This window comes from Amblyomma mixtum, chromosome 1 (genome assembly GCF_055824585.1).
Source record: "Amblyomma mixtum isolate Tamu chromosome 1, ASM5582458v1, whole genome shotgun sequence".
NCBI classification, from domain to species: domain Eukaryota; kingdom Metazoa; phylum Arthropoda; class Arachnida; order Ixodida; family Ixodidae; genus Amblyomma; species Amblyomma mixtum.
The window spans coordinates 310,249,194-310,274,893 of NC_143012.1; the positions used below are offsets into that span (position 1 = coordinate 310,249,194).

Below are 25,700 nucleotides of genomic sequence, written 5' to 3' on the forward strand. Positions count from 1 at the left end.
AGTGGATGTCACACACATGCACGCTGTACTTTGTCACATACTTAACAATGGACTTGTATAAATCCATTGCAACTTGTAATGGCCACCTTGAACTGCAGACATGCAATTACCTTCCACACAATTACAAAAAACTGAAGACTTCTTTATTCACAAATAACATCAGCACAAAAGTTGTGTCACTGCCCAAAAAAGTGAAAGTGCAATTTCAGAATGTGCATTCCACATGGCACGAGTACCGTACCCTGGCTTGTTTCTTTAACCCACATGATGCTTTGTGACAGCCAAACATGCCTTGCATAGTCTTGGCACTTGAAAGCGTTCTCAGATGACAGAACCAGTGAATGTGTTCATGAGGCAAGATGCCTGCTGTCAGTTCTTGGCCTTCACAGCACCCAGTGATTGGACCACACGGACAATCTCTTTGGTCCACAACTGCACTTGTACACTAGCCAAATCCCAACCTTGAAGTGCATAGATTTGCACAGACCGCCAGTGCTGGTTTACCACATCCTGGAAATATGGCCATGTCAGAGGATATTTGTGCTTGTAAAACGAGTGTGCAACCAGTGCACTGAACAAGGATGCAGCCAGGACAAGCAGCCCAAATAGCAATGTGAGCAGCATGGAACAGCACCCTGGAAAGACACGAATGAGAGATGACAACAGCGACATGTTACCTCGGCATAGCTTTCAAGCAACATACAGGCTTCACAGGACCCCGTCACACAGGCCAAGGATTCATAGGACCCCGTCACATAGGCCAGGTGGACCAATTTAAACTGTTTGGGTTCTTTCGTACCCTTTTCAGAGTGATAGCAGAGAGAAATTGATGTGCTGTTTAATAATGTAAGCCAGAGTTACAACGTAAGTCATTTTGTGCACTCAGCCAGGGTTAATACTTTCGTGTCAGTCGATCATCCTCAATAGCCACAAGATACTGCCATCACTTTGCCACCAGTAGGCTGTAGAGCATCCTATAAAACCTAGGAGCAGCATCATCAAGGAAGTATTGTTGTGAAAGTAAATTTCAGTAGACTCAACAACGTGTACGCAAAATTCCAGAGAAGAGGGCTGCTCAGCCACATTTAACATGACATGGTGGCCCCCAAAAAATTTCATTTCCAAGTGGACCTCAGCTCAAACAAGGCACTTATGTTGCAATATCTTAGAATTTTGAGATTCCTTTCTGTTACCTAAAAAAAATTTTTATAATAGCAGTATCTCTAAAATAATATCTAGCTGGAACAAGCTACCCTCGACAGCTGTAAACTGCAACTCAGTTGAATCATTCATAGAGCATGTCAATAGCATTGATTCATCAGTAATGCCACCGTGATAAAGCTATGATGCTGACTTTCATTTCGTATTTTTTGTAACTATATTTGTTTCCGTACTGAACCCGCTATTTTCGTTTCCCTGAATTGGCATCATTACCACCACGATGCTGTTATGATGATGAATACTTATTTTGTATTATATATGTACCTAACTTGTTCCCCTGTATTGTCTCCTTTGTATCCACTCCTGCATGGGCCCAAGAAGGGCCTGCAGTATTTGTAAATAAATAAATTAATAAATAAGATTGCTGTTCAGTGTTTTGCATTGTGCTCATGACTTCCTAGATGCCTCAGTGAGAAACTGAAAAGTCTGCTAACTAATATGAACTACTTGTCCAGAAAGACATATTTCCATGGGGACAGAACATCATCCTCCAACGACATGGCAATTCTCGTCTCTCCATAACACGGCTCTTTCAAAAGTTCAGCTCTACTTGACCGGGGTGCCCCCTACATTAATATCAAGTACACTCTGGTATATTTTATAAATTCACTTAACATATATACTAGCTACTGCAGGACAGTTTAGATGCTGCGTTGGTAAAGTACTAGTCTAGACCAAATGGTAGCTAAGATAATGCACACAAGTGTTTCCTTGTCTTTCATCCTCGTTTTCTGTGCTCTTTATCTGCACTGTCATTGCCTCCTCTATGCCACTGTTGAAAAAAAGCCAAGTGGCGGCACCCGCATGTTTACCACCTTAGTTTTCAATGGTGCCGAGAGGCAATGCTTACCTCAGCTGAAGAGCCACTTCCCTGTGCAAATTGTTTGTCTATGCAGCTAGAGTCACTGGAAAAGTTTTTCAAACTACTGCATTTGTTTTCCATGCATTGCCATGCTTGGAAGGCCGCCAACGGGTAACATTACCAGAAGAATGAGCACCAACTATTGCAGTAAATTCTGCTCCAGTGGCAGCTTCCTGATGCTCATTTTCTGCCCTGTAGAATGCGCACTGGTACACGAGGTGCCCTTGATATGAGTGGCAAAAATTCTTTCCTCATTTTCTCCTGAATGTAACTGCTCGATGCAGTGAAGTTTACTTCAATTATGCAAGTCTACAAGAAATGGAAAAACCTACTCAACGAAAAAGCTGCCCTAAGCATGTGATGACAATGGACAATGGACACTATGCAAGCAGACAACATTCGGCAATGAGATGGAGCCTCCTGGTCTGCAGAGGCATGTGGTGCAACAATGCCTCAAAACACACTGCTGTCTCAAAATAAGCAATGCATCAAAATGCACTGTGGTATCACTGTCTCACCATGCCACTGATATCTACTTTGTTACCTTTTTCTCCTACTGATTAGCCAGCTAGCAAAGGCATGCATTACAAGACTACTGACCTTTTTCTGTTAAAACAAAATTTAAGCAGTTAATTCGGTGTACTTTTATCAGTTTTTTTATCTATTTAAACCAAGAAGTCCAACACCTAGGCATAGAGTGCCACAAATGTGCTTACAGTGTTGGCAACATTACTATGTGGTGGCAGCCACGTTTCTTCCAACTCCAGAAGTATGGAAAGAAGAAATGCAGTACCCTGTAAAAACTTCCAGTGACTTTACATATGGAGCCAGCACACAGAGCCCCTCTACCTTTTAGGCTGCTTCCTCTGGTGCTACCAACTCCATAATGCCATTTCAGCACTGCGTGCTCACATGAAAAGAATCTGGCACTCATACGCACCTCCCCTTCTGCTGTGGCTAGATGCCGACCGAGTACCAGCCTTTCCATCTGAAATGCGAAAAAGGGTGAAAGGGTGTCACGGAAGCTTTTTTCACAAAGGCACATGAACAGAAAACATGGAAGCTGGCATCACTTGGCAACAAGCACACGCAGCTACTTATCAGGGTTTGCCTTAACTACTAAAACTTTCCTAAAATGTGCTGAAACCTCACCAACACTGCAGCAACTTAAAGGCGCCAGCCACAATTGCAAATTGAACCCACAATTCAATATCAGTACTATTATCCAAAGGCTACTCCCAAACTCCGGCAAGTAAAAATAAGAAACTGGAAGTAGATTTCAAGCTATGGATTTAAAGGCCCAGAAAATGTGGCTAATTAGCGTATTCTAAACAAATGTAGTTAAACTGAATAAAAGGTAGTCACAAGCTATGAAATTCACTTCATAAGACAACACCCTTTTTGACAGTTTCTGTATACGCGTTAAAGGTAGAAGAGGTTCAGAATGGAAACTGGAATGCTTTTTTCCCTGTTTGCTTTATGGGGGCAAAAAAAAAAACTTAAAATTACCTCATAAAACATATGTTTTGTCTTTGCAGTGAGTTGGTATCAAGAGAGACTACTCCGAATCCCCGCCTGCAGAGCTCTGCAGGATGGCCACAGCCACCAAAGCAGCACACAGACCTCGCTAGTTTGCAGCCATGATGACTACTCTAGTGAGTAATTTTTTACAGTTTTGTCCTTGGTCCATGCAACCTAACCTGTTTCGCTTTTTTACATTTATTCACGTCGTCCTAAGCCCAGTCTTGTTAAGTCACAAAAACTAAAGCCTTGTAGCAGGGCTTGTCTTCGCATGGCTTTTGTGAACTGGAGCATCGTGTGTGCACTTCTCTTAAAGTGGAAACCTAAAGACCTTCCCAGGAATTCATTTGCAATAAAGCTCGCACAGAGAGCACAAATTTAACGAAACTGATCCTAACGTGATGAGTAAAACTGCCAAAGAGAGCTACATCTATACCTTATGGGATACACAACAGCTTTCTGCAGTTCTCTTTAACTAAATTCACGTGATGCTTCTGTCGGCTCATTCTTTGTGTTATATTTTTTATTTGAGGCAATACTTTCAAGCAGATGATGTGGCCTGTGTAGTGAAGCAGTATTGTGAGCAAAAGAGAGACATATGGGTTCCATGCCTTGTTGCAGTTTTCTGTGCTGGCAAATGATGCAGAGGTTCAAATAATATGCTGCTGCTAACATGCACTAGACTTCGCTAGATTCCTTCTTTTAAGCTCTATGAGGAAATTGCCCATGTTACTACTCTTTCCTTCAAGTAGCTCTTTGTTTCTCCAATGCACTGCCCATGCGGATTTCCATCCTCCATTTCCACCAATGAAATTTCCAGGAACCATCAAGACACTTCCAAGACTGCCCTTTAAATTTGACGTGAGAGCAGAGGGAATTAAAATGTTCCAGGCTGTACATGGGTGCAATGAATTAAGCTTCAAAAGGAAGTTATTTAACTCCAGTCAAATGGGGCACATGTTAAACAACAAATACTGGGAAAGAAATTCAGATCTGAACAAATTCCAGACCTGAAACAATTTTTTTGTGGTTATGTCAGGTTCTTACAAGACACATCTGAGTGGTATGCACATCCAATTTTCGTGATTGGTAAAATGAGCAGCTGATAAAACTTTAAGCACAGTCGGCAAAACACTAAAGCAAAATCATTACACACGAATTCACCACTAGTTTTTACTTCACGATTAGGTACACATGCATCAAAACTCCCATGTGTCCCAACTATCAGCCTTCTTAATCTTTCCTGCTGTAATAACTACACATAGTTATCTTTGTTCAACAAAAAGGCTAAGGACCAAGTGGAAGATCTGATGCACTGTCTTGTCTTAAATATCTGAATACCTTATCAATTCTTATCAGTCATCAACATAGCAGCTGTCTGGCAAAAAAAGATAAAAGGAGGAGGAGTGGTGCTACAAAAGCTCACGAAAAGCCTTTTCATGTATACGCAGCACTCTTCCTACATCTTTCTGTGTCAGTATACCTTCACACATATGCATCAGATTCGTCAGTTAATCAGTGTTTCAAAACAGCACTTATATGTAAGTCTAGTGCTTCGTTGTTCAACTCTTTATCCTTACCATTTTTCTTCTGCTTGAATTTTTCTTGTGTTCCCTCCATCTCTTTTATCAACTGTTGTTGCTGCCTCAGTTGCTGCTCTTTTCTCTGTCGCTGTTCCGCTTTCTTCTTCTCACGCTCAGCCTTTTTCTCTTGCCTCTGGCGCTCTGCCTCCTTTTCTTCTTCTGCCTTTCGCAGAGCCTCCTTCTCTGCAAATGCGCAAGTTCCTCATCAATCAATTCAGCTTTTCTTGAGCAGGGCTGTTTGAATTAATCTTATTCAGTCAATACCAAGCACTTGAGGGAATACATTACATTCAAAACAAGTGCACGCCAGTGATGTTCCATTCTCTAAACAAAAGTTCCCTTAATCGGACCTCAAAATCCCTATTTTTGGAACTTTTTCCCTGCAGTAGTTTGGAAAATACTAGCAATTTGAAAAAGTAAAAAAAATAAAATAAATAAAAAAGAAATACAAGAAAAATTTATACTCCTAAAATTCCTTAAAGAACAGAACATTCCCCAAATGAAATATCAGTGGCATACACAAGAGATTTCTAAGTTGCTTACTTACTAGAATATTGACCTCACACATCTCATAATGTAATGGAAACAGGTGGGACTTTCCTCTGCTGTTGGCAGCAATTAGGCACACAATAAGCAATTGAAACTACTAAAAATGAATAATTAATAATTAAACAGCTGCCAAATAAGGCACAAGACCTTTTGCAAAATGTCGATGCAGTTGTAAGACTTGGGGACTTGCAGGCAGTTAACAGTACTTTGCCTGCGGCAAGTTGTAGATGGATACGCTAAAACCCCCAAAATTAACTGGGCAACTGCTGGAAAAAGCAAAAATTTCAGTTCAGGCTCACCTCTCTGCGCCTTTAGTCTTTTTTGTTTCTCTCGCTCCAGATCTGATTCCTGAGCCTGAAGGTACTCAACAATCTTTAAGAAACAATGAGAACATTACACATCAGCAAAAGCAAGCAGATGACTAGACCATATCAAATGGAGGCTAGTGGAAAAGATTACAGGTCAGTCTTTCAAAGAAAACACAGCATGCAGACTACTATTTCGGCCAATCATATGCCACAGTATTTTTTTTATTATTATTTTTTTATTTTCAATACCCTAAAGGCCCAATGTGGGCATTACATAGGGGGGGATTCATCAAAGAAAACAACAGATATACAACACAGAATACAAACGGCTGAAAACAGAAGTAAACAAGTTAAGAAGGCAGGTACAAGTTAATAAGAGGAAGGAAAAAAAAAGCTAATATGAGGTATTTGAAAAAATGCACATGTAGCAAACCCCGCAAAAAATCAAACTTGCAAATCAGTCATTGCAACTTCACTGGGCCAGTGGCTTATATTTTTAAACATTTTCTTTGGTATGCTTTCTATCACCGACTTGCGTTAACTAATGAAGCACATTAAATGTTAACCAGCACAAACACATCTCCATCTTCACACTTGGTCCAGTGCTTCATTTCTTTCCTTTCATAAACAGACAACACAAGTACATCCTCAGGACGTCCTGAGGATTAATTTTTGAGGACATTGTGTTGTCCTGAGGACGTCCTCTTCTAGTCCTCAAAAGGTCCTCATTTAGTCCTGTTGTCCGGCCTCAGTATATCCTCAGGACATCTTCAGATTTCCTCTGGAGGACTTTCTCAGTCTATTTTCAGGACATCAGATGATGATGTAGCCCAGGGAATGTGGGTCACTGTTTTCTTAATTATTGTAGGCAGTGTGCACAGGGGTTGTGAAACTGCTTTCTTCATGCTTCTTTTGTCTTGGATTTTAGCAAACAAATTTTGGAAAAGTTTCGCATACTCAACAAGTAACTGGTTCGTTCACCATATTTGTTTGCAGTTACCGGTTATTCTACATGCAATATTTTCTTCTCTCAGAGGAGTTGAACTCTGTCACCTTAGTGGAATAGCCAATCCAACAAATTGCCCACAAATTTGCACACTCCAACCCCATCAGAAGCATGCAGTACATGTGACCAGGTTTGCAAACCAAAATAACTTAAGATATCTCCTGAAGGCACATAATAATTTCAGTCACAATGATTTCCTACATTACATCTCTATTGTACACAAGTATCTTTTAATAAACCTGAAGTTTTTACGAAATGAAAGCCGAGTGCGAGAGATAAAGCTGGTTTCATCTCAGTTCAATGCCACCATATTGTCCTGAGATATGACGTTTGTAGGACATTTGAGAAATTTTCGTCCTGGAGTAGTGCTGCTAAGTACAAATTGAGGACATCCTCATAAGGACATTTTGCCGTGATGCACTCAAAAAGTACTCAGAATGTCCTGTTCGGGATGAGGACGTTTTGACCATTTGAGGACGTCCTCAGGACGTTTGGTGTTGTCTGGGACACACTTCTAGCAGCTGAGGCCCATAGCGTGTATTATAGCTACAGGGTGCTGCGCCCGGGCCCATCCAGTAGGGCACAAATCTCGAGACCTCCAAAAGGAAACGACGAGCGTACACAAAGTTTATTTCTACAAGTGAGAGAGAGAGAGAGAAAGATGAGAAAGGGAAGAGAGAGAGAGGAAGTGGAGCGCAATGCAATCTGCACAGGAAAACGAGCACGAAGCACGCGCGGATCGAATTCGAGACTCGCGGTTCCCCGAGTGATGAGCTGCCCAAAGGTACCAAAGGTGCCACTGGAATCGAGTACTTTACCATTGAACGTCAGATGGGCGTGACGCATCAAACGAATGTGGGCGTGGCGACTGCCGCGTGCCCAGCGACCGAACACAACAAAACGTGCGCAGTGGTGACCCAGCAGAGTGTGTGGCTTACCTTCTTGGCGCACTGCTGGCACTGTTTCTCGTCGAGGCAGTCGCCGGCGATCGCCTTCAGTTTGGGCTCGAGCGGGTTCCCTTTCAGGTCGAGCCAGCGCAAGGACTTCATGCGGCACATACTCAGCGGCAGCGTGGTCAAGTTGTTGGCGTAAAGGTCAAGCTTCTGCAGGTTGCTGAGCCGGCCGAAGTTGGCAGGCAGTTCACGCAGCTGGTTCTTGCTCAGGTCGAGCTCTTTAAGGTGCGTCAAGGCACAGAATGCATCCTGCGCCAGAGGATTATTAGGTGCAGTGCACTTTTCGCGAAACGCGTGTCGCACGCGATCATGCAAATAGTGAACCGCTGCCCAAGCGCGATGTCCCTTGAGTGAACAGAATACACTCACCGGTAGCACTGCGATCTTGTTGCATGATAAGTCTAGCTTCACGGCTTTTGGCAGTTCCGCCTGAAGAAAATTGACAAAAAAAAAAAGAAACGTATCGATCTTGTCAGAGTTGCGCCGCAGACCTGCGCCCTCAGTAAACACAGATCTGTGCCGAGCGAATCGTTTCCACCGAGGGCGGCACAGAAATAGCGGTACTCGGAGAGCAAACTCACGAACCGACATGAGGTTAACGACTTACGAGTTCCTTCACAGGCGGCTCGGTAAGCTCGTTGAGGCTCAGGTCTAGGCTGTTACCGTCAAGTCTACTCTTCAAAGAGCCTTTGGCCATTGTTGATACGGGGTCGATTTTTAGCGTGCAGTCACACGAACGAAATTAGGCCGGCGAAGACTCCGCCGGGATTTTGATGCTACTCGCGAAAGCAGACACGTTAGATACAGCACATCGCGGCGCCTTCCAACGCAACCGAAAACGACCGTGCTGCCACTACCGGCCGCCTCGCTAACTGCTGGGATCAAGAAAATCACGCACAGTGCAAGCAGCGCGCCGGAGTTTGACATTTATTTTTCTTTTCACGTTACACTGAGTAAAGTGAAGAAGAGGCGAACAGCTTTGCCGTCGGCACAGCGGTAGCAAGGCAATGCATAGTTAATACCCCACGGTATTTTGCAAATAGTCAAAGCAGGAGTGAGGTCCAGCAAAGTGTTGCACAAAATACTTCTTGTTTCATCGTGTGCAAGGGCAGCAAGAAGAATAAGTTACGTCCTGAAGTGCAACTCCAGTGGCTAACACAACAAATATCACAAAGTGCACACAATGCCCACTAAATGTCTCAGGTTCAGACATCATTCAGTACTTGAAAGACCATAACCATCCAGTCTTTAAATTGGTGCTCAAAAGCTCGCGCCATACAAGTGCATGAATACATAAAAAAAAAAATAGAAACGCTAGGTTCACACAAGAGTAAGCAAATCAACAAGCTCATTGTTGTAAACTATCAACAACTGCTCCACACTCGGGGTGACCTTGCCAATTAAAAAGCACCAGAACGTGCTGATATTATTCTCAGCCTCTGAGGTTACACAAATTCAAATCTACATACATGAACACAAACATGTGGCCTTTATAACATTATCTGGAATCATACAGATGGCATGCAAATATCACATACAAAATTAAAGGAGCTACTGACCAGGTTAGTACACTAGTATTTGCTTTGCAAGCCACAAAGAGAACTGCGATGATTACAGAAATTATGTACACTATAGAAAGATAAAATTTTAGCACAAAATTTCAGATGCTAACTGCACTTCATGTGCCAATACGTCGAATAAATCCAAGAAAAAAAATATTGGTACAAAATGTTATGTGCATTCCAGACACCGGTATACACACTGAGAGGGCACCCATCATCACTTTGTACCAGAATCATTTCCCCAAGCACAACCAACTAGCTAAAGTCTATCCAATAAGTTCAACAGGTATTTGAGAACAATGTGCCCTTTCTTTGGAAAGCAACAACACCACAAATTTGCACTGCTTGAAACCAAAATTACACATGACAAGCATGGTCACTGGTTGATAATTCAGAAGTGGCATTAAGGTGACGACACCCAAAATATTTATCTCTTCCAATCAACTTGTCTGAGTTGAAACAGTGTTGAAACTTGACATGTAAATACCAAAATAAAATGAGTCAGTAAGCCAGCACTCTCCAGTGTTCCGACGTGTTTAGACAAGGCTGCAACTATATTTCAGAATACAAAGTTACAATACAACCAGATTTAAAGGCAACTCCACGTGCTTTTAAAAACAGAGTTAATAATTGTAGCATATTTTTCCACAGTTCTCCCTTAGTTACACTGCCGTTTCCTAAATACTGACTAAAATAGTTCTAACAGCAAAAAAAAAAAAAAAAAAGAAGGCAGTGGTTCGCATGATGTAGCTGTGAGATGGCAGCCACTGCTGGCAATTAAACAGCTAACCAAGCAACTGAAAATGACTCTTCATAAATTGCGTAAAACATGTGACAAAGAGCATACAATTTTTTCAACTGGCAAGCATGACAGAGGCATCAACAACCAGGCAGTGTTTTTGACGTAGCTGTCACCCAAACTGAGGCCATCATGTCAACATGCATTTTCACAGAAACAAAATGCCACCTAGTTGCACAATTTGGCATTAATGATCAAGAGAGGGAAGAGAACATACTTATAAGCTTAACATAAAATAAAAAGCAAAAACAGGCAAAGAGAAAAGCAGAAGAATATTTGCATTTAAAGGCACACACGGCATCATCAATAACCTTGCCCTATTTGCAAAATGCACAAAGTGCTTACATATCGGTTCAAGATGAATACCTCAGAAGAAATAGCTCTTGTTTCCCAATGCATTTCAAGGAGTATAGAACATTTCCTTCTGCCCAACTAATGCCTTTGCAAGCACTGTAAAAAAATAAAAAGGTCATAAAGGCACAAGCAATGTCACACTGCAAGCGTTCGCTACTTCACTTCAAATATATAAAAAAAAAAAGATCATAAAAGGAGGCTGCAAGGGAGTTACCAATATCAGCTTAAATGATGCCTAAGAGAGTTTACTGTTGGGTAGTTAATGCTGCGCTCTTTCATAGCATGTGTAAATGCACATTAAGATTCAAGAAAAAAAGCTAGCAGCAGTTGAACTATGTTACACTGAATGGTCGAGCGACAGCTGTTCTTGCTAGTCTATCACGCGAATATTATTAAACTACAACTTTGAATTCCCAATAAATGTCAAGGCCTCTCAAAGGTCAAACCGACGAAATGACTAAGGTCAAATTAGGTTGGACATGGTTTGGTCCAAATCAACTAATGTCAAATTTTGAAGGGGTGGGTGGGCCAAATATTGGGAGTGATCCGGGTCAAATTTGGAGATTACGATCATGAGCCCACAGTCAGATTAGTCTGAACATCGATTTTGGTTCAAATCGAAGAAGGTCAAATTTAGAAGTGGCCCGGATCAAATTTGGAGACTACCATAATATAGAGCACATTCAAATTAGCCTGGACATCAATTCTGGTCCAATTCGTTGAAGGCCAAATTTCAGTGGGTAGGGTGGGCCAAATTTGCAGGGTAGGATGGGAAACATTTTGCAAACAACCCAAGTCTAATTTGGAGACAACAAATTTGGAGACATCACATTGGCCATAGTCAAATTATGCTTCAGCATCTGGCTCAAGGCTGTTGCTACGAAATCACCTTGTTCGAAGGTTACTTCGATGTAATATATGCACACCGGACTGAAACTGTAAAAATAGCAGACGGTTTAGCATGGCTAAGCGCAGATTATTATGCAGTAGTACTAGTTATGGTGGGCACTTAAGGTCCTTATGTGCTATGAATACGAAAGCACCTTTTAACCTAAAGGCATTTGACCAGAAGGCATTTACCACTAAGACCTTCACCCTAAAGGCCTTTACCACTACAGGCTTTGACCTGAAGGCCTTTACCCTGGAAGGCCTTCACTGAAGTGTACCCTTAACCCAGGTGAAGGCCTGCCTGGCGTACACATCTGGCAGGTTGTCCACAACCGGTCGGTATGTGAACCACCTGTCACAAAGCAAACTTCAGGGATGTACAGTCTTTGTCAAAAGTAACCCGGCTGCATGGTTTGCTTCCAGCCTGTATTGTAGACCTTGTGGCTTTCCTGAAGCTCAAAAGGTGTTGGAAGGTAAGAAGACTCCCAGTCCTTACCTTTAACTACAATTTCAGCTTCAGGGTAGCTGTAAGGGCTCCACTGTACGAGCTAGAAGCAAACCGTGCAGCCTGGTTACTTCTGACAAAGACTGTACATACGTATGCCTGAAATTTGAAAAAGGCGCCTGGTACTGCTACTGCAAGAAAGTAACAATGTTAAGGCATGCATAGCATCACAACAGCACTCATGGCATCTATTCTATCTCTGTCCTTGTGTGTTTGCTCTTGCCCATGCTCTAAAAAAAAAAACGATGCCACTAGTGGTACACTTTCAGGCACTGCTCTGCAGCTCTAGAACCTTGTCATCCGCACTGCACAACTGCAGCAAGTTCTTTGCACTGCACGTGTTGGTAGTTCCAACGCTCGCACCTGTCCTGCACTCGCAGCACAAATTAAATCGATGTTTCTTTTTTCTTGGTACAGTGCTTTTGCATAGTACTATAAAATCACCTTCAAGCTTGTCATGTTGTTGATCTGACTAAGTTAAAGGGGCCCAGAAACACAATCTTAGTTAACTGTTTTGCCTGTTGATTGCATACAGTGAGTTATAATGGTGCTATTAGCGTCGGTAACACCGCATATATTCCGTTTTTTAATATTTTAATGTCCCCCCAAAAACAACTTCATGGCTCTGATGGTGTCGCCACACAGTGGCGGGTTTTTAGCAGCGGATATGACATCACCTGGCGCGAGCTTGATGACCGGACAAACAGTAAATATACTGCAAATTGTGTGAATAAATAGAGAAACATTTTGTCACCTGTCTGCGTTTTATATTATATCAACAAAGACAATTTGTTTGTCTTAGATAAAAGCCCTGCAAGGCAAGTAAAATAAAAATACACCACCAGGGGCGCTCTGGCATGGAAACAACGCCGCCAGTCTCACAGAGAGCAGGCAACCATGGAGTACAAACTTCCGCGACGTGCTCTGGCTGGCTGTTTTGATTGGTTGCGCCACGTGCCGTCATTGGGAGAGCGAAATAGGAGTGGGAAGCCCCGCCAAAATCGAGTTGAGGGCAGCGTTTTGTTTGCTTGTATTTTGAAATTTCTTCACTGAATAACTCCCGTTCCTGTGCATCGATTCCTGTAATTCTTTTTTAAAGGTGCACTGAAGAGGAATCTGAACTTGTCTTTTTGCCGCGGGAACTCGATGTACACGTTTCTAGCATTCTTAGAAACTGCGACTTATTGCCCTGTATGGCCGATTTCCCAAATTAAACCGAATTAATGGCCGGCTCCCGCCCTTTTTTTTGAATTCTGCCTCGTACGGTGGGTGGAGTCGACCAACGCGTGGAGTGCCTTTCACCCAGTCCCGTGGCGGCTTGCCGCTCTGCCATCGGCGGAGTAATACGTAGTAGTCCGTAGTAGCAAATAGTCCGCGCGTATTTTTATTTCTGCGGGCTTATTTTGCGGCTATATTATCTGCGAATGAAACTATTTATTCATGGAAACCTAAAAAACAAAATAAAGCGAAAGCAAAGCCTCCACGGAGCTGGCTGAAAGGCACTTCACGCGTTGGTCGACTCCGCCCATCGTACGAGGCAGAATTCAAAAAAAAGGGCGGGAGCCGGACGTTAATTCGATTTAATTAGGGAAATCGGTCATACAGGGCAAAAAGTTGCAGTTTCTAAGAATGCTAGGAACGTGTAGATCGAGTTCCCGCGGCAAAAAGACAAGTTCAGAATCCTCTTCAGTGCACCTTTAAGTCAGCATCTGTGTGACATAAAGAACCCACCTGAAGTATAGCCGGTATTCCCCCAGGCAGTGTTTCGCAGCCCCTTTAAAGCACATGAGGCTTGTTTCCTCTCTTTCTTTTTGAGTTTGACCATCTTTTCTTTGCACCTTCTCAGAAAGTATGCATTAAAACACCAAGCGCCAACTTCATGAAAAGCACACAATGAAAGCTGAGCACAGAAAGAAAACCAGCACACCACTCGGCTTCTTGATGCACAAATGAATTCATAGGAATGAGTGGGACACCTGCACAACAGTTCGAACCAGTGCCCTTGCTTGAGGAAGTTGCATTCTTGAGGAAGTGATGACAGCTCAGAGGACAGAAAAAGTGCAGCCGCATTGCGCAACTGCTGTGCACACTGTTGCGCATGCCACGCGGCAGCTTGGCCGTTAGGCCTTGAGGGTAGTGGGCACTGCACCCACGGCACATCTGTCTGCAGGCTTTCCAGGCCGGTGTTGACATCAGGACAGGCGTTGGTACAATCATTCCTTGCTTGACAGCAGCGAGAAGACGGTGAGGCAGCACAGGCAGGCTGCCAACAAACCAAGTGACAACAGACCCGCAGTGACCAGGCCAAATGCAAACAGGTACAAAGTCCTGTCGCAGAATGCTGGGCTTTCACTGTTTGTGTAGTCTGGAGGGTAGGCACGATACACCCACACGCAGCCTGAAAAACCCACAAGAAACGGTAAATCTTTGAGACACAACCGTGGTGAGGCAGCTAAGCATATTCTGTTGACTTTGGGCATGTCTATGTAATGTTTCCCAAAGACTTTATAAATACCAGATTTACACGATTGTAAGTCTGCCCATTTTTTTTTTTTAATTTGAAAATCTGAAGTGGGGAGTGTCAACTTCCAACTGAAACCAAAGCATGGCACCATGAATAAAGGCAAGACAAACGAGATATCAGGGATGCTACAGCGTTGCTTGCTCAACGGCTTTACCGAGTAGCATACGGCTACTCTGCGCACTTGTTCGGAAGGACTTTTCACTATTTTTCTTTTCAGTACACGCTTGGCACTCATGGGAGTGTCGATAGTTGATGAAAGGGCCACTGTTCCAATCACGGCAGCACCGCCACTCGGAATGGCAGCGCTTTCGGGAAGTGTCAGCAGCTGATGGAAGAGCCAACACCACTCCCGCATCACACTCATAGTTTCTTTCTGACTCTGTTCATGGACTCTGTTTGATGCATTTGACTTTTACTGCCGGCTGCGTTTTACTAGTTTTTAATGTAGTGCTTCGTCAGTCATTATTTGTGCTCTGGGGCTGGTGAGTGTTCGGCGCTCGTTCACAGCTACATTCAAGATGGCTTTCATTCTTTGCACCGAAGAAACGAACAACTACACGCCGGGCCGCAAGCTCGACACTTTGGAACGGCCGATGCAGTTGTGGCAGCTGCAGGGAGGTAAAATTTTCAGCTATTCCACGCGATGTTGTGTTGCGGCTGTTCACTAAGTGCGGGATGTCACGGGACGACGAGGTGCTGTGGGACCGCAGCAGCGATGATGACGGCAGCACTAATGAGGGCAATTGCGCATGTATGGACGAGTAGTCCAGTGACTAATATATTTTCACTTTGCAATGTGGCAGCGGGCAAGCCAGTCTCTCTCTCTCTCTCTTTTTTTTTTCTTACATGCGATATGAAGGGGGCCAACTTACAATCATGTATATATGGTATGATGTGGCATGGAATAGTGAAAATGCTTGCATCAGGTTTTTAGACAGAGGTTATTTTTTGGGGCACGTCAATCACATTTTCCAGGTGCTTTTTCAGTATGGCATGGCATGCAATGATAAAAATGCTGGAACTAGAGTTTTCCAGAGAGTTTCTTTGGAAAATGTGCCTGTCCCATCAACTGTAGTTGCTAAGTAACTGTCACTTTGCACTCTGCTGCCATTTCTGCTGTGAACAGAGCTCCTCTCTGTTTCCTCTCAGTTAGGCCCAAGTTGGCCTAACTGGCTGGGCTACACTTCATAATTTTGAGTTGTCAAGTGCGCATATAAGAAGCGGCCCATTCCGTCCATCATTCATTGTGAACAAGGGACCCGTACGGGTCCCGAAACGTCAAACTAAGTTTTTTATAAACCATCTTTTGGCGAGTGTACGTTTTATTTCACCACTATAATTTTGAGATGCAGGAAACTGACATTGTAACTAGACCAGGCAAGCTATGCACATGAAAGTTTGCTCCAAACTGAAAATATGAACATAAACTCATGAATGTGCTAAACTTGAGGTAGTTCACAGTTCATTGTAGAACACTGTGCATGCTCAGGCGAACCCAAAAAGCCCAGGGCTTGTTCATGGTTGAGCCTGTATCGGGCATCATACAAGTCATGTCAAACTTGAAACACTTACCGGCAACATACCAGGCCAGAAGGAAGCAGTTGACCAATGTACTCCAAGTGCGTTCCTCAGCACGCTGTTCTTCATTTGCATTGCGGCCTGCCTCTCCACTGCTATCAGGGCGTCTGCACTTGCCACAAACATCTAGCAGAGTCCTTAGCACACCAAACACACCACCCATCACCAGAAAAATGGGGATGTACTTCTCAGCTGGGCAGTCATTGATGTATGTTGTGCCTGAAACACACAAAAATGAAAATAAAATTAAATGGGAACTATACTAAGGTGGCGACAGCTCACTTTATGATACAAGTCAGTTTCTATGAAAACTGCCAGCTACCTGTACTTTATAAGTTCTTTCAAATAAAAACGCACCTAGGTTATAACCATATAGCAAGTGGTTTCCTAGTCCTTTGTATGTGTCTGTGCGTGCACGTGTGTGTCAGTCCACAGGCAAGCTTTAGTACACAAATAATACACAGTGCACTCAAGTCTCCCAATGACATACACAGGTCCGCTTAGGCATTTAACTTATCTCACGCGTTCTGCAGAAAAAATATGGAGGTTTGTTGTCATTATGTGCGACTGCGGCAGAGGCATTACTTAGCTCATAATTCTCGTTAGTTTAGGTGTGAGAGGAGTTTATTGCCAAAGCGTGCTCTAATATTATGGCTGTGACTGTACAAGCAGAACAAGAAGCTTATGGATTACATCGGTTAGTATCTTTTCTTTGAAACTTCTATGTCCCATATTTAGCCATTGATACTTACTAGTGCGGCTGCCAAGAAAGAAATGAGCAAAATGAGCAAAGACAAGAGGTTTTCGTTCAGCACACTAAAACCAAAAAATTCATGCTGCTTCAATTAACACATTAACTGTGGCAGCGATTTTTGGGGCGCTAATCCCTGTGCGTCGCGGGCCACCCTTATATTTTAGCCCCACTCAATATCAGAATACATGCCCTTGGTGTGGAGCTTGCCCTACGCTCTACCACATATCGTGGGAATGCACAGCGAAACCAAAACACTTAACTGTATCCAACCCGACATATGAGCAGTGGGAGGTGGCCCTGACCAGCGAGACCCTGGATCAGCAACTTAAGTTGGTTCAGCAAGTCCGTCAGTCAGCTAAAGTCAGTGGCGCCTTGGACTAGGGGTGCCACCCGTCAATGACTTCCTCAATTCAAATAAGTTTTCTCTCTCTCTTCTTGAGTGTGCAGTGACCCACCAGTGAGCAACTTTTTGGAACAGACAACAGATGGCAATAGCAACCTGGCATGTGTGCTTTTCACAGGATCTTTGAAAAATCTTAGCTGTCCCATGGCTTCATAGCACGACTCAGTATTCGTGCCACAAAACAGGAATACAGGAATACATGACTTGACCCATCGGTGGTCACGTCACAGTGAACGTGTCAACAAGCGTAGCAAGAGGATGTTTAGTTAAAGTACTAAACAACGAAGTACTTACCTATAACTATCATACTGACAGGAATGATGAATGTGACTCCAACCAAAATTGTACACCCAACTGGAAGGCAAGATGCATAAGTCACAATCTGAGGTGTACATATGCAACCTGTGCTAATCTACTGACATGTAGACCTCAAATTTGAACTAAGTTTATTCAACATCCCGGACAATTCAGAGAATTTCTGCGGTCCCACAATTTCTAACGTAAATATTACTGGATAATTTGAACCAGTGGCCTGCACCAGCCCAGTTAATTCGAAGATCTGGGGTGCTATGCAGGAATGCCCGATCTTGATTTTGATATCTGGAGAAGGAGTCAACTTAGCTCGTCTCATCACATGTATTACTCTGCATTAAAGACACAAAATCAATAACAATACGGTACTTGCGCTAAGACAGGACAAAATGAAGAAACACATACATGTACAGAGCTCTGTGCATGTGTGTGCTTCTTCATTGTGTCTCGTCTTCTTAGTGCAAGCATAGAGTAATATAGAAGTAAAGAGCGGACACTCCCGTAGGCTCCAGCGGCCGACTTTTGTGCACCTAGCGAACCCGGGGAAACGCACTGGCCTCAGAGATGATAGCTGATATCAGGAATCTTGGAGGCTCTACTTTCAAAACCTGGTGGTGGGCATCTGCCCTTGACGCAGCTTTGTTGCCTCTTTGGAAGTGCTTAGGAAGAGCCGCCGCCGCCGCCTTTAAGGCCGACAGCTGCAGCTTCGTGTTGGACAGTTCACGGGGTGGAAGAAACAACCGTCGCAGCACCACAGCAGTACACAAAACGGACATGCCCACGAAGCTTGCAGACGCCGCAAAAAAATACAGCCGCTCACACCGTCGGTCCGTCGCTCACTGCCGCCTGGGCGTGCTTGCCCGTTGGCTTGACGCACTTAAAAAACGCCGCTGTTGCTGACGTAACTGCGGCCGTAGGCGCGCAGCGCACGTCACTGCAAGCCAAGACATGCGAAGACCATACTCTTTTTCTTTTTTTTTATTTGCACGTTCAGTGCCATCTGGCGGAAAAGGGGAAGCGCCGAACTCGGCCGCGAAAGTGCCCGAGTGTCCGCTCTTTACTTTTATGTTACTCTATGGTGCAAGAACAAACCTTAATAGAAATGAGCAAGCTTGCCCAAACATAAGTATTAATTGCAAATCAATTAGTATGTTGTTTTGAATTTGTTACCTGTTGCCTGTTAGGCTCATGAGGCAATATACTGTTCTCTTACTCAATCGAATATTAGCTATTAATCTTTTTTTTGGCCAGCAAGGGCTAAGAGTTAGTGGTATATGTGGCAATTTACGGACATCACAAAGTTCATTAAATAAAAGCAGCGCGTTCCTGCAACAAAATTTTCTGCCTGGGCCCTTTTTTTTTTCAGTGCTTGATTAAATCGAAAACCGGTTACTCATGAGTATATTTCATGGTCCCAATGACTTCATATTACAAGGTTTTCCTGTATGTCATTTTTTTAGAAAAAAAGTTGGTCAAATTTCATATGCCATTATTATTCACAGAGATAAGCTGCACAAATATGCCATTATGCAAACGCATTATACGGCTCATCAGCAAAACATGATGTCCAGCAAATGTGGCGTCCCAGAACCCGCGTGACCAGGCAAAGAAAAATAATATTTCTTTTAAAGGTATGGGGTATGGAACTCAGGACTTTCAAACCGCGAGGTAAGCAGGCAACCATAGACCACAAAAATGCATTGCTTCTTGGTGGACAAAGGTGAGCCTAGTATATGCATTGTCTTACAACTGTATGCTAATAAGTTAACAGGGAAAAATTTTTGTTAATATATTACAAAATAAAAACGGAATAAAGAAAGATGCATCCAAAGCATGTAAGTTTGCCATAAGCACCCTCCACAATTTTGATCCTCAGATACTTCCTGAAACAAACTCACTGCAAGCAGCTATGCCACACGACTGATGCATGACGAAGGAACTAAAATACATATCTCTATGAATAAAAAAGAAACAATGAGATGACATTCAACAGAAGATAACTCACGGGTGCCCAGTATGAGGACTGTTACATTTAGCAAAAAGTTGAGCACACCACTCGATGTCTTGTGGGCTTCTCGAACTTTCCCAAAGAGTGACTGGTATGATGGAGGAGGTGCTGTAAAAGGGCATGGGGCACAAGCGATTAGGTAAATTTTTATTACCTGAAGCAAAACTGCCGCTTTGGTCGCACAATGGGAAAAAAAAATAGGAGAAGAAATAATACTATAACAGCACGACATCTTTTAGTCTAAAGAGCCATATTTTTTTTTATTTGGCTAACGAGTAGTCCACAATAAAAAGGGCACTACAAGAATGAGGCCACTACATGCAGAGAGTACCTGTATTAGGCACTGAAGACACTTCGATGCCCTGTACTTCAACACTGTTTATGAAGAAGCCCTCTAGCACACTTGTTATTCCATATGCATCATGATCCTAGACATCAATCTTTGGCCGAAGTAATCTGCTTGGGTGTACTATTACAGAGCATACTTCGAGTTTCGTAGAGACGACAACGGTTTCTTGGGTTCATGCGTGAGCGCAACTGAGGCACGCGCTAACGTATGCAAAAAAAGTCCATACTTTTCATAAGCTATGGCATGACAAAAGTTTTGTCACCGAAGCATGCTCCGTAATATTATGGCCGGGACTGTACATGGCATGCTTGTCAAAGCGTACAAAAATGTTTTCCTGGTCAACAACAGTGTGCTGGAATTCTGCTGAATGTAAAACCATAGAATTGTTGACACTTTGATGGAGGTGGAATAAAAGCGTGTATAGTGAAGACCTCAAGCTGAAATAAATCTGAACGTGTCCACAAATACACAATCTCTCAAAAGACCAGGAAGCTTGGGTCCTCACTTTGGAAGCTAAAATAGCACCGGTTTGACCGAGTCCATTAGGCTTGGCTTCCGTGCTTATCGCGCAAAACACTAAAAGTTGCACCACAAACTCCAGACATGTGCCGTTAAGCCTGGAACGCATGTAAGCGAAAAAGAGAGCGACGCGACGAGCGGCGCGACGAAGGCGAACGTGGTTCGCTCTGTCGCGTACAGGGGCAAGACGCATGCACGCGACAGCGCGAAACCGACGGCAACGCGAAACGGCGACAGCGCTCAGTGTTCCTGGCATAGCACACCGCAAAGGTATTCGCAAAGGTATTCGCAAATGCAACAACAGTAAAAAAAATTGCAAGAATTTAATCCGGCCGCCGTTAAACCCGCCACAAGATAAAGCCTGTACCGTATTTCTGTGAAATGGTATAATTCTAGTTCTGCATGCAATGCTTTCCTTGTCAGGCAAATCTGCTACGCGGCAGCGCGCATTTTCTAGCGAATGATAACGATCGCTCGACGGCAGCTAAGACCACATGCATGAAATATAAATGAGCGCATTCACTTCGTAAATGTCCAGTCTGCCTACTGAAGCAGTTAGCAGTCAATGAAATTGTTTACGAAACTGGTGCGCCTGGTGCACCGACGGCTTCTGCAACTCGGCACCAAGCCGCATCAGAACGGCCGCGATGTTCATAGTACCTGTGCTGCAGGTCCCAAAAGACCTGCTCGCACTCGACGGCGTCAATAAGGGCGCTCACTGAAGTTTTGGTTGGCCGTCGTTTTGTAGGAAGCGTGAATACGCGGCGATCGCAATGCAACGCTTCAAAAAAAAAAAGCACGCGAAATAACCGGCAGTGACGTACGCTGAGCGTTCATGCTATTGGCTGATCGCGCATGCACTTCCGGGCGAACAGGCGAAATTTTCTATTTCGGCAGATCCGAGCGACGAACCAAGCGACACATACATTTCGTTCGCGCGAAGCTTCGCGCGGAGCTTCGCGCGACGCGTGCCGCCGTCGCGTTCGCATTCGCGTGAGTTTTCGCGTGCATGCAGCTCAGCCTTTACTGTGGGCTGTGTTCAAAAAACGTTCAGCGGAAACGCTGTGACGTCTGTGACACCGACGCCGCACCCAGAACTGATGAACATGCGGCGTTGATCGGAACGCGCGCGAGTTTTAGTTGGGAACCATGCAGGCTTAGTTTCAGCCATCCGCCAAAGAATTCATACCGTTGGGGTTTGTGATGTCGTCGTAAGACGGAGGCAAGTCATCTTCCACCGGACTGCGGAACGGCGTCGGAGTGGGGCTGTCACTGTATGGCGGTAAAGACATGGCGAATTCCTGCACGGAGTGAACAGCGTAGTTAGCTTATGTTCACGCCGCCAACTGGGAGAAACGCGCGCTGTTGCGTTTACTGTTATCTCAAGGGGATGGCAGGGAAACACTGCGCTGTCTGCAAGGCGTTGACGAGGAACACAGGAAGCACACGACTGCACGATCGGTATCAAATTTCGCACGACTGACCAGTATGACACCGATTTCATCGCCACAGGATCATCCAGGTACTGAAGTGGTGCGACGAAACATATCCGCGGTACAGAGCTGATACGGAGCTTCACAAGTGACAAGAGACAAAAACCTTGCACATGTAAAAAACAAAGATGCAGCCAAGGCAATGGGCGTACCACTTGGAGCGGTTCAGTTTAGCAAGGCAGGCCTTCTGGGTCAACACGTAAATATCAAGGCAGCGAATTCAAGGCTTTGAGACTACGTTACGTGTAGTTAATGTGAATACATAGCTGTTCAAACAGGCCGAATTCCGTAATAAAGCTCACAGTTTCGCTGCATAGACGGCGGGTATCTCCAGACGCCATACTTGTTTATCATGACATCATCTGGTTTTTGCCTTTTCCAAACACCATAAATACCCAGGGTACATTTTTTTCTTTTATATTTGTTGTAATCTTATTGCAAAAAGAAAAAAAAATGTTTCCCATAAAAGTTTTTTTTTTTTAGCAGTTCAACTTGGCGCTGCTGCTGCCCTTAAACCAGACCGGAAAAAGCAGACGCCAATGCACTAAGTGGAGAAATCGGAGAAAGCTCCAAATCTATCTGTCCCCCACCCCATATGCCCTAACTCTTTTCTTCCGAAATAAACGTTTTTACTACTACTACTACTTTGTGGAGTGCTATGTATCGAGTTGGTATCGCGTGCTACGTTTACGCGGGCCATGATGCGTACTGTACTACATTGTGCAGGCTTTACGTACTATGAAAGCGGTTGAAGGCAGTTGTCACGACGCAAGAGATTTCAAAGGCCTGCCATTTCGGGAGGTGTGGAAAAGCACAGACACCTTTATTGCTAATCTTGACTAGCTATGCGAGCAACGATATTTTCAGAGTGATATTTGCCGTACCACCGAATGCCATCCCCGGTAAAACGTGCAAAACGACAGCACCGCCGCTGCACATCTTTGGCGAGTTTCGGCCAGAGCATCACCGACTGCTCTCTGACAAAAGCGCAGCTGTTGCGGCTTGCTGAGGCAGCTGTGTCTGCGTTCCGGGGCAAGTGCCGCACATGCTGCATATACCTGTAGCGGGTAATAGTTGCAGTTATCATTTTTGTAGTGCGCCTAATCACCGTGTTTGTGACAGTGACCATCATGCTTGTCCCTGGGTGCGCTCATCGCTTGGGCAGAATGAGTGACCCTGTGCTCCTTTCAAGACGAGTGGTTCAGTCGTGCGCTGCTTTTGGCAATCTTCGTCTGCTTTCCGGGTGCAGCAGCGGAAACTTGACGCACGTGAACAAGCAAGGTGGTGCTGAGATGGTTGATGTTGCGGAAAAACCTGAGTCTGTGCGAATAGCGACTGCATCTGGGCGCGTACTGCTCGGAAAACACGTCTACGACCTGGTAAAAGCCAATAACATGAAGAAAGGCGACGTCCTGACCGTGGCTCAGCTTGCCGGCATTGGCGCGGCCAAGCTCACGTCCCAGCTGATTCCGCTGTGTCACCCAGTGGCCCTGACTAAAGTGGACGTTAAGTTGACACTTTCGGAAAGCACATACGAAGTGCTGATTGAAAGTTACGCCAAGTGCACTGGAAAGACTGGCGTTGAGATGGAAGCGCTGAGCGCTGTGACTGTCGCGGCCTTAACGGTCTACGATATGTGTAAAGCAGTCAGCCGAGACTTGAAAGTCACCGACGTTCAGCTGACCTCAAAGACTGGCGGCACAAGAGGAGACTTCCATCGTGCATAGTTTCGATTTCCTGGGAAATCCATTTTACCACGAGAACTCGAAAACACCCTATAGTCCAATATGCCAAGGTTTCATCACAACGCGAGTATTGTTGTATTGAAGTGAAAATAGTAACTGCTGCCCAATAAACGCCGAAAGTGGTTTGTTTCCAAAGGACTCTTCTGGTTCAGTAGGCTTGTTGCATTACTGGCAGTCGAGCTTTTTACTGCTAATGCGGTGCTGCTATATATACGTGTTCTGTTAGAAAAGTATCCGACCTTTGGCCACAGAAAAAAAAAACTGGCATGTTGGAAACTTAACCACCTTCAAAGTAGTCTCCTTGGGACTCCACACACTTCTCCCAGCGGTGCATCATTGTTAGAAGCATTCCGAGAAGGCCTCTTTCGGAATGAAGTTTAGCTCAGCTGTTGTTGCAGCCATAATGTCCTCTCTTGTCTGAAATTGCACTCCTTTCAATGGCCTCTTGATCTTGGGAAACAGCCAGAAGTCGCAGGGGGCCATATCAGAAGAGTAAGGAGCCTGTTGAGCTACAGGAGTCTGGTTTTTCGCCAAAAAAAGTCTGAATCAAGTGCGAGGAATGTGCAGGAGCATTGTCGTGATGGATGCGCCAATTTCCTGTTGACCACAACTCTGATCTCTTGCACCGCAAAGCATCACGTAAGCGATGGAAGACGTCCCTGCAGTACTCTTTGGTGATTGTTTGACCCTGTGGTGCGTACTCGTTGTGAACCACACAGCAGGAGTCAAAGAAAACAGTCAGCATCATTTTGACGTTGCTGCGCACTTGGCGGGCCTTCTTTGGTCTTGGTGACGTGGAATGCTTTCCCTGTGACAACTGGGATTTGGTTTCTGGGTCGTACCCGTACACCCAAGACTCGTTACCAGTGATTATGGTGTTCATGAAGTCGGGGTCACTGTTTGTGGAATCCAGCACGTCCTGTGAGGCTTCAACACGAAGTTGCTTTCGCTCCACCGTGAGCAGCTTCAGCACGAATTTCACCGCAACTCTATTCATGGCCAAATCTAAGGTGATAATGGAATGTGCAGAAAAAGTGCTGATGCCCACCTCTTCCGCAATTTCTCGGATAGTCACACGACGGTCCCGCCTCACCACAGCGTTCACTATGGGAATGACCTGGTCATTTCGGCATGTTGATGGCCAGCCGGAGTTTGGATTGCTCTCCACCGATGTGCGGCCGTCTTTAAACCGGCTTTACCACTGGTTAATCTGTGTGCTGCTCATAGCATCGTCACCGAAAGCCGTGTGAATCTTTCGAATGGTTTTCACTTGGCTGTCGCCGAGTTTCTGGCAATATTTGATGCAGTAGCGCTGCTCCAGTCGCTCCGCCATTTTCCTTGCAATAAAAAACTGACGAGAGCATTGCGCACTACCTCACTCAAACGCTGCGTCCCAGCGACTAACGCTATCAGCAGGCGGGAAAAAATTTGCGCATGTGCACTAAGGTTCAAGGTCGGATGATGCAAGCGTGCTTATTTCATATCCATCAGGTGTTCGCAAAAACAAATAAGGTCGGATACTTTCTAACAGACCTCGTACGAGGGGGTACCCAAAAGAAACCGGACTAAATTTTTGAATCGGCACAGCTTCTGTGGTACCGCGTTTTGCCGCTAGGAGCGCATAGAACGAACATTCCAGAGTCAGTAAGCCGAGTGCCGTCGCTGCAGGAGGTCAGACTAGTTTGCGCAGAGTTTTAGAGTGACGACTGCTTTGTGTGAGTGTCGTTTTTGCAACGGCTGATTTTCGTGAACAGTGTGCGCCGGTGAAATTCTAATTTTTTTCTCAGAAAAAGGGGAACGGAAACTCTTGAAATATTCACAAAGACGTTCAAGGACGATGATATGGGGACAACTCAAGTGTTCCTGAATTAAATTTCTGAATCAAATCAACAGTCATGCCAATG

The 25,700-nt window shown here is 44.5% G+C and overlaps 2 protein-coding genes, 1 long non-coding RNA gene and 1 pseudogene across 5 annotated transcripts; all 4 read right to left on the reverse strand.

The window, feature by feature from the left end:
- Window positions 1–121: 121 nt before the first annotated feature.
- LOC149372407 (uncharacterized) lies at window positions 122–8,850 on the reverse strand. The gene is made up of 7 exons (XM_089566872.1): window positions 8,611–8,850; window positions 8,373–8,432; window positions 7,989–8,252; window positions 6,036–6,108; window positions 5,185–5,370; window positions 3,024–3,071; window positions 122–635 (listed from the first exon to the last, which is right to left on the reverse strand). Exons 1-7 carry the CDS (start codon window positions 8,698–8,700, stop codon window positions 370–372), a joined length of 987 nt encoding a protein of 328 aa, XP_089422998.1. The 5' UTR covers window positions 8,701–8,850; the 3' UTR covers window positions 122–369.
- A 53-nt stretch (window positions 8,851–8,903) lies between these two features.
- LOC149372408 (uncharacterized) lies at window positions 8,904–13,260 on the reverse strand. The gene is made up of 2 exons (XR_016286995.1): window positions 11,845–13,260; window positions 8,904–11,814 (listed from the first exon to the last, which is right to left on the reverse strand). It is a non-coding gene; the product is annotated as an uncharacterized LOC149372408 (long non-coding RNA).
- Window positions 13,261–13,807: 547 nt separating this feature from the next.
- Window positions 13,808–22,416, reverse strand: LOC149372409 (transmembrane protein 272-like). 3 transcript variants are annotated; one of them, XM_089566875.1, is made up of 6 exons: window positions 22,354–22,416; window positions 21,748–21,859; window positions 19,688–19,798; window positions 17,665–17,724; window positions 16,208–16,432; window positions 13,808–14,509 (listed from the first exon to the last, which is right to left on the reverse strand). In XM_089566875.1, the coding sequence occupies exons 1-6, from the start codon at window positions 22,390–22,392 to the stop codon at window positions 14,325–14,327; spliced, it is 732 nt and encodes a 243-aa protein (XP_089423001.1). In that variant the 5' UTR covers window positions 22,393–22,416; the 3' UTR covers window positions 13,808–14,324. The 3 variants fall into 3 exon arrangements, with proteins under 3 accessions (XP_089423001.1, XP_089423003.1, XP_089423002.1); XM_089566877.1 differs by having other exon boundaries at window positions 22,204–22,399; XM_089566876.1 differs by having other exon boundaries at window positions 22,043–22,399.
- Window positions 22,417–23,014: 598 nt separating this feature from the next.
- On the reverse strand, window positions 23,015–25,129 carry LOC149372410 (protein GVQW3-like; annotated as a pseudogene).
- Window positions 25,130–25,700: the final 571 nt, after the last annotated feature.

Bases quoted from the DNA above. Each gene is read 5' to 3' on its own strand.
- LOC149372407 (XM_089566872.1), bottom strand. From the start codon at position 8,700: ATGGCCAAAGGCTCTTTGAAGAGTAGACTTGACGGTAACAGCCTAGAC. The intron at 5,371-6,035 runs GTGAGCCTGAAC...GCGCATTTGCAG, and splicing joins AAGACTAAAGGCGCAGAGAG to AGAAGGAGGCTCTGCGAAAG. The intron at 3,072-5,184 runs GTAAGGATAAAG...TTCGCATTTCAG, and splicing joins ATTCAAGCAGAAGAAAAATG to ATGGAAAGGCTGGTACTCGG.
- LOC149372409 (XM_089566875.1), bottom strand. From the start codon at position 22,392: ATGGCGTCTGGAGATACCCGCCGTCTATGCAGCGAAACT. The intron at 21,860-22,353 runs GTGAGCTTTATT...CACTCCGTGCAG, and splicing joins GCCGTCTATGCAGCGAAACT to GAATTCGCCATGTCTTTACC. The intron at 14,510-16,207 runs GTAAGTGTTTCA...TGGGTTTTTCAG, and splicing joins TCTGGCCTGGTATGTTGCCG to GCTGCGTGTGGGTGTATCGT.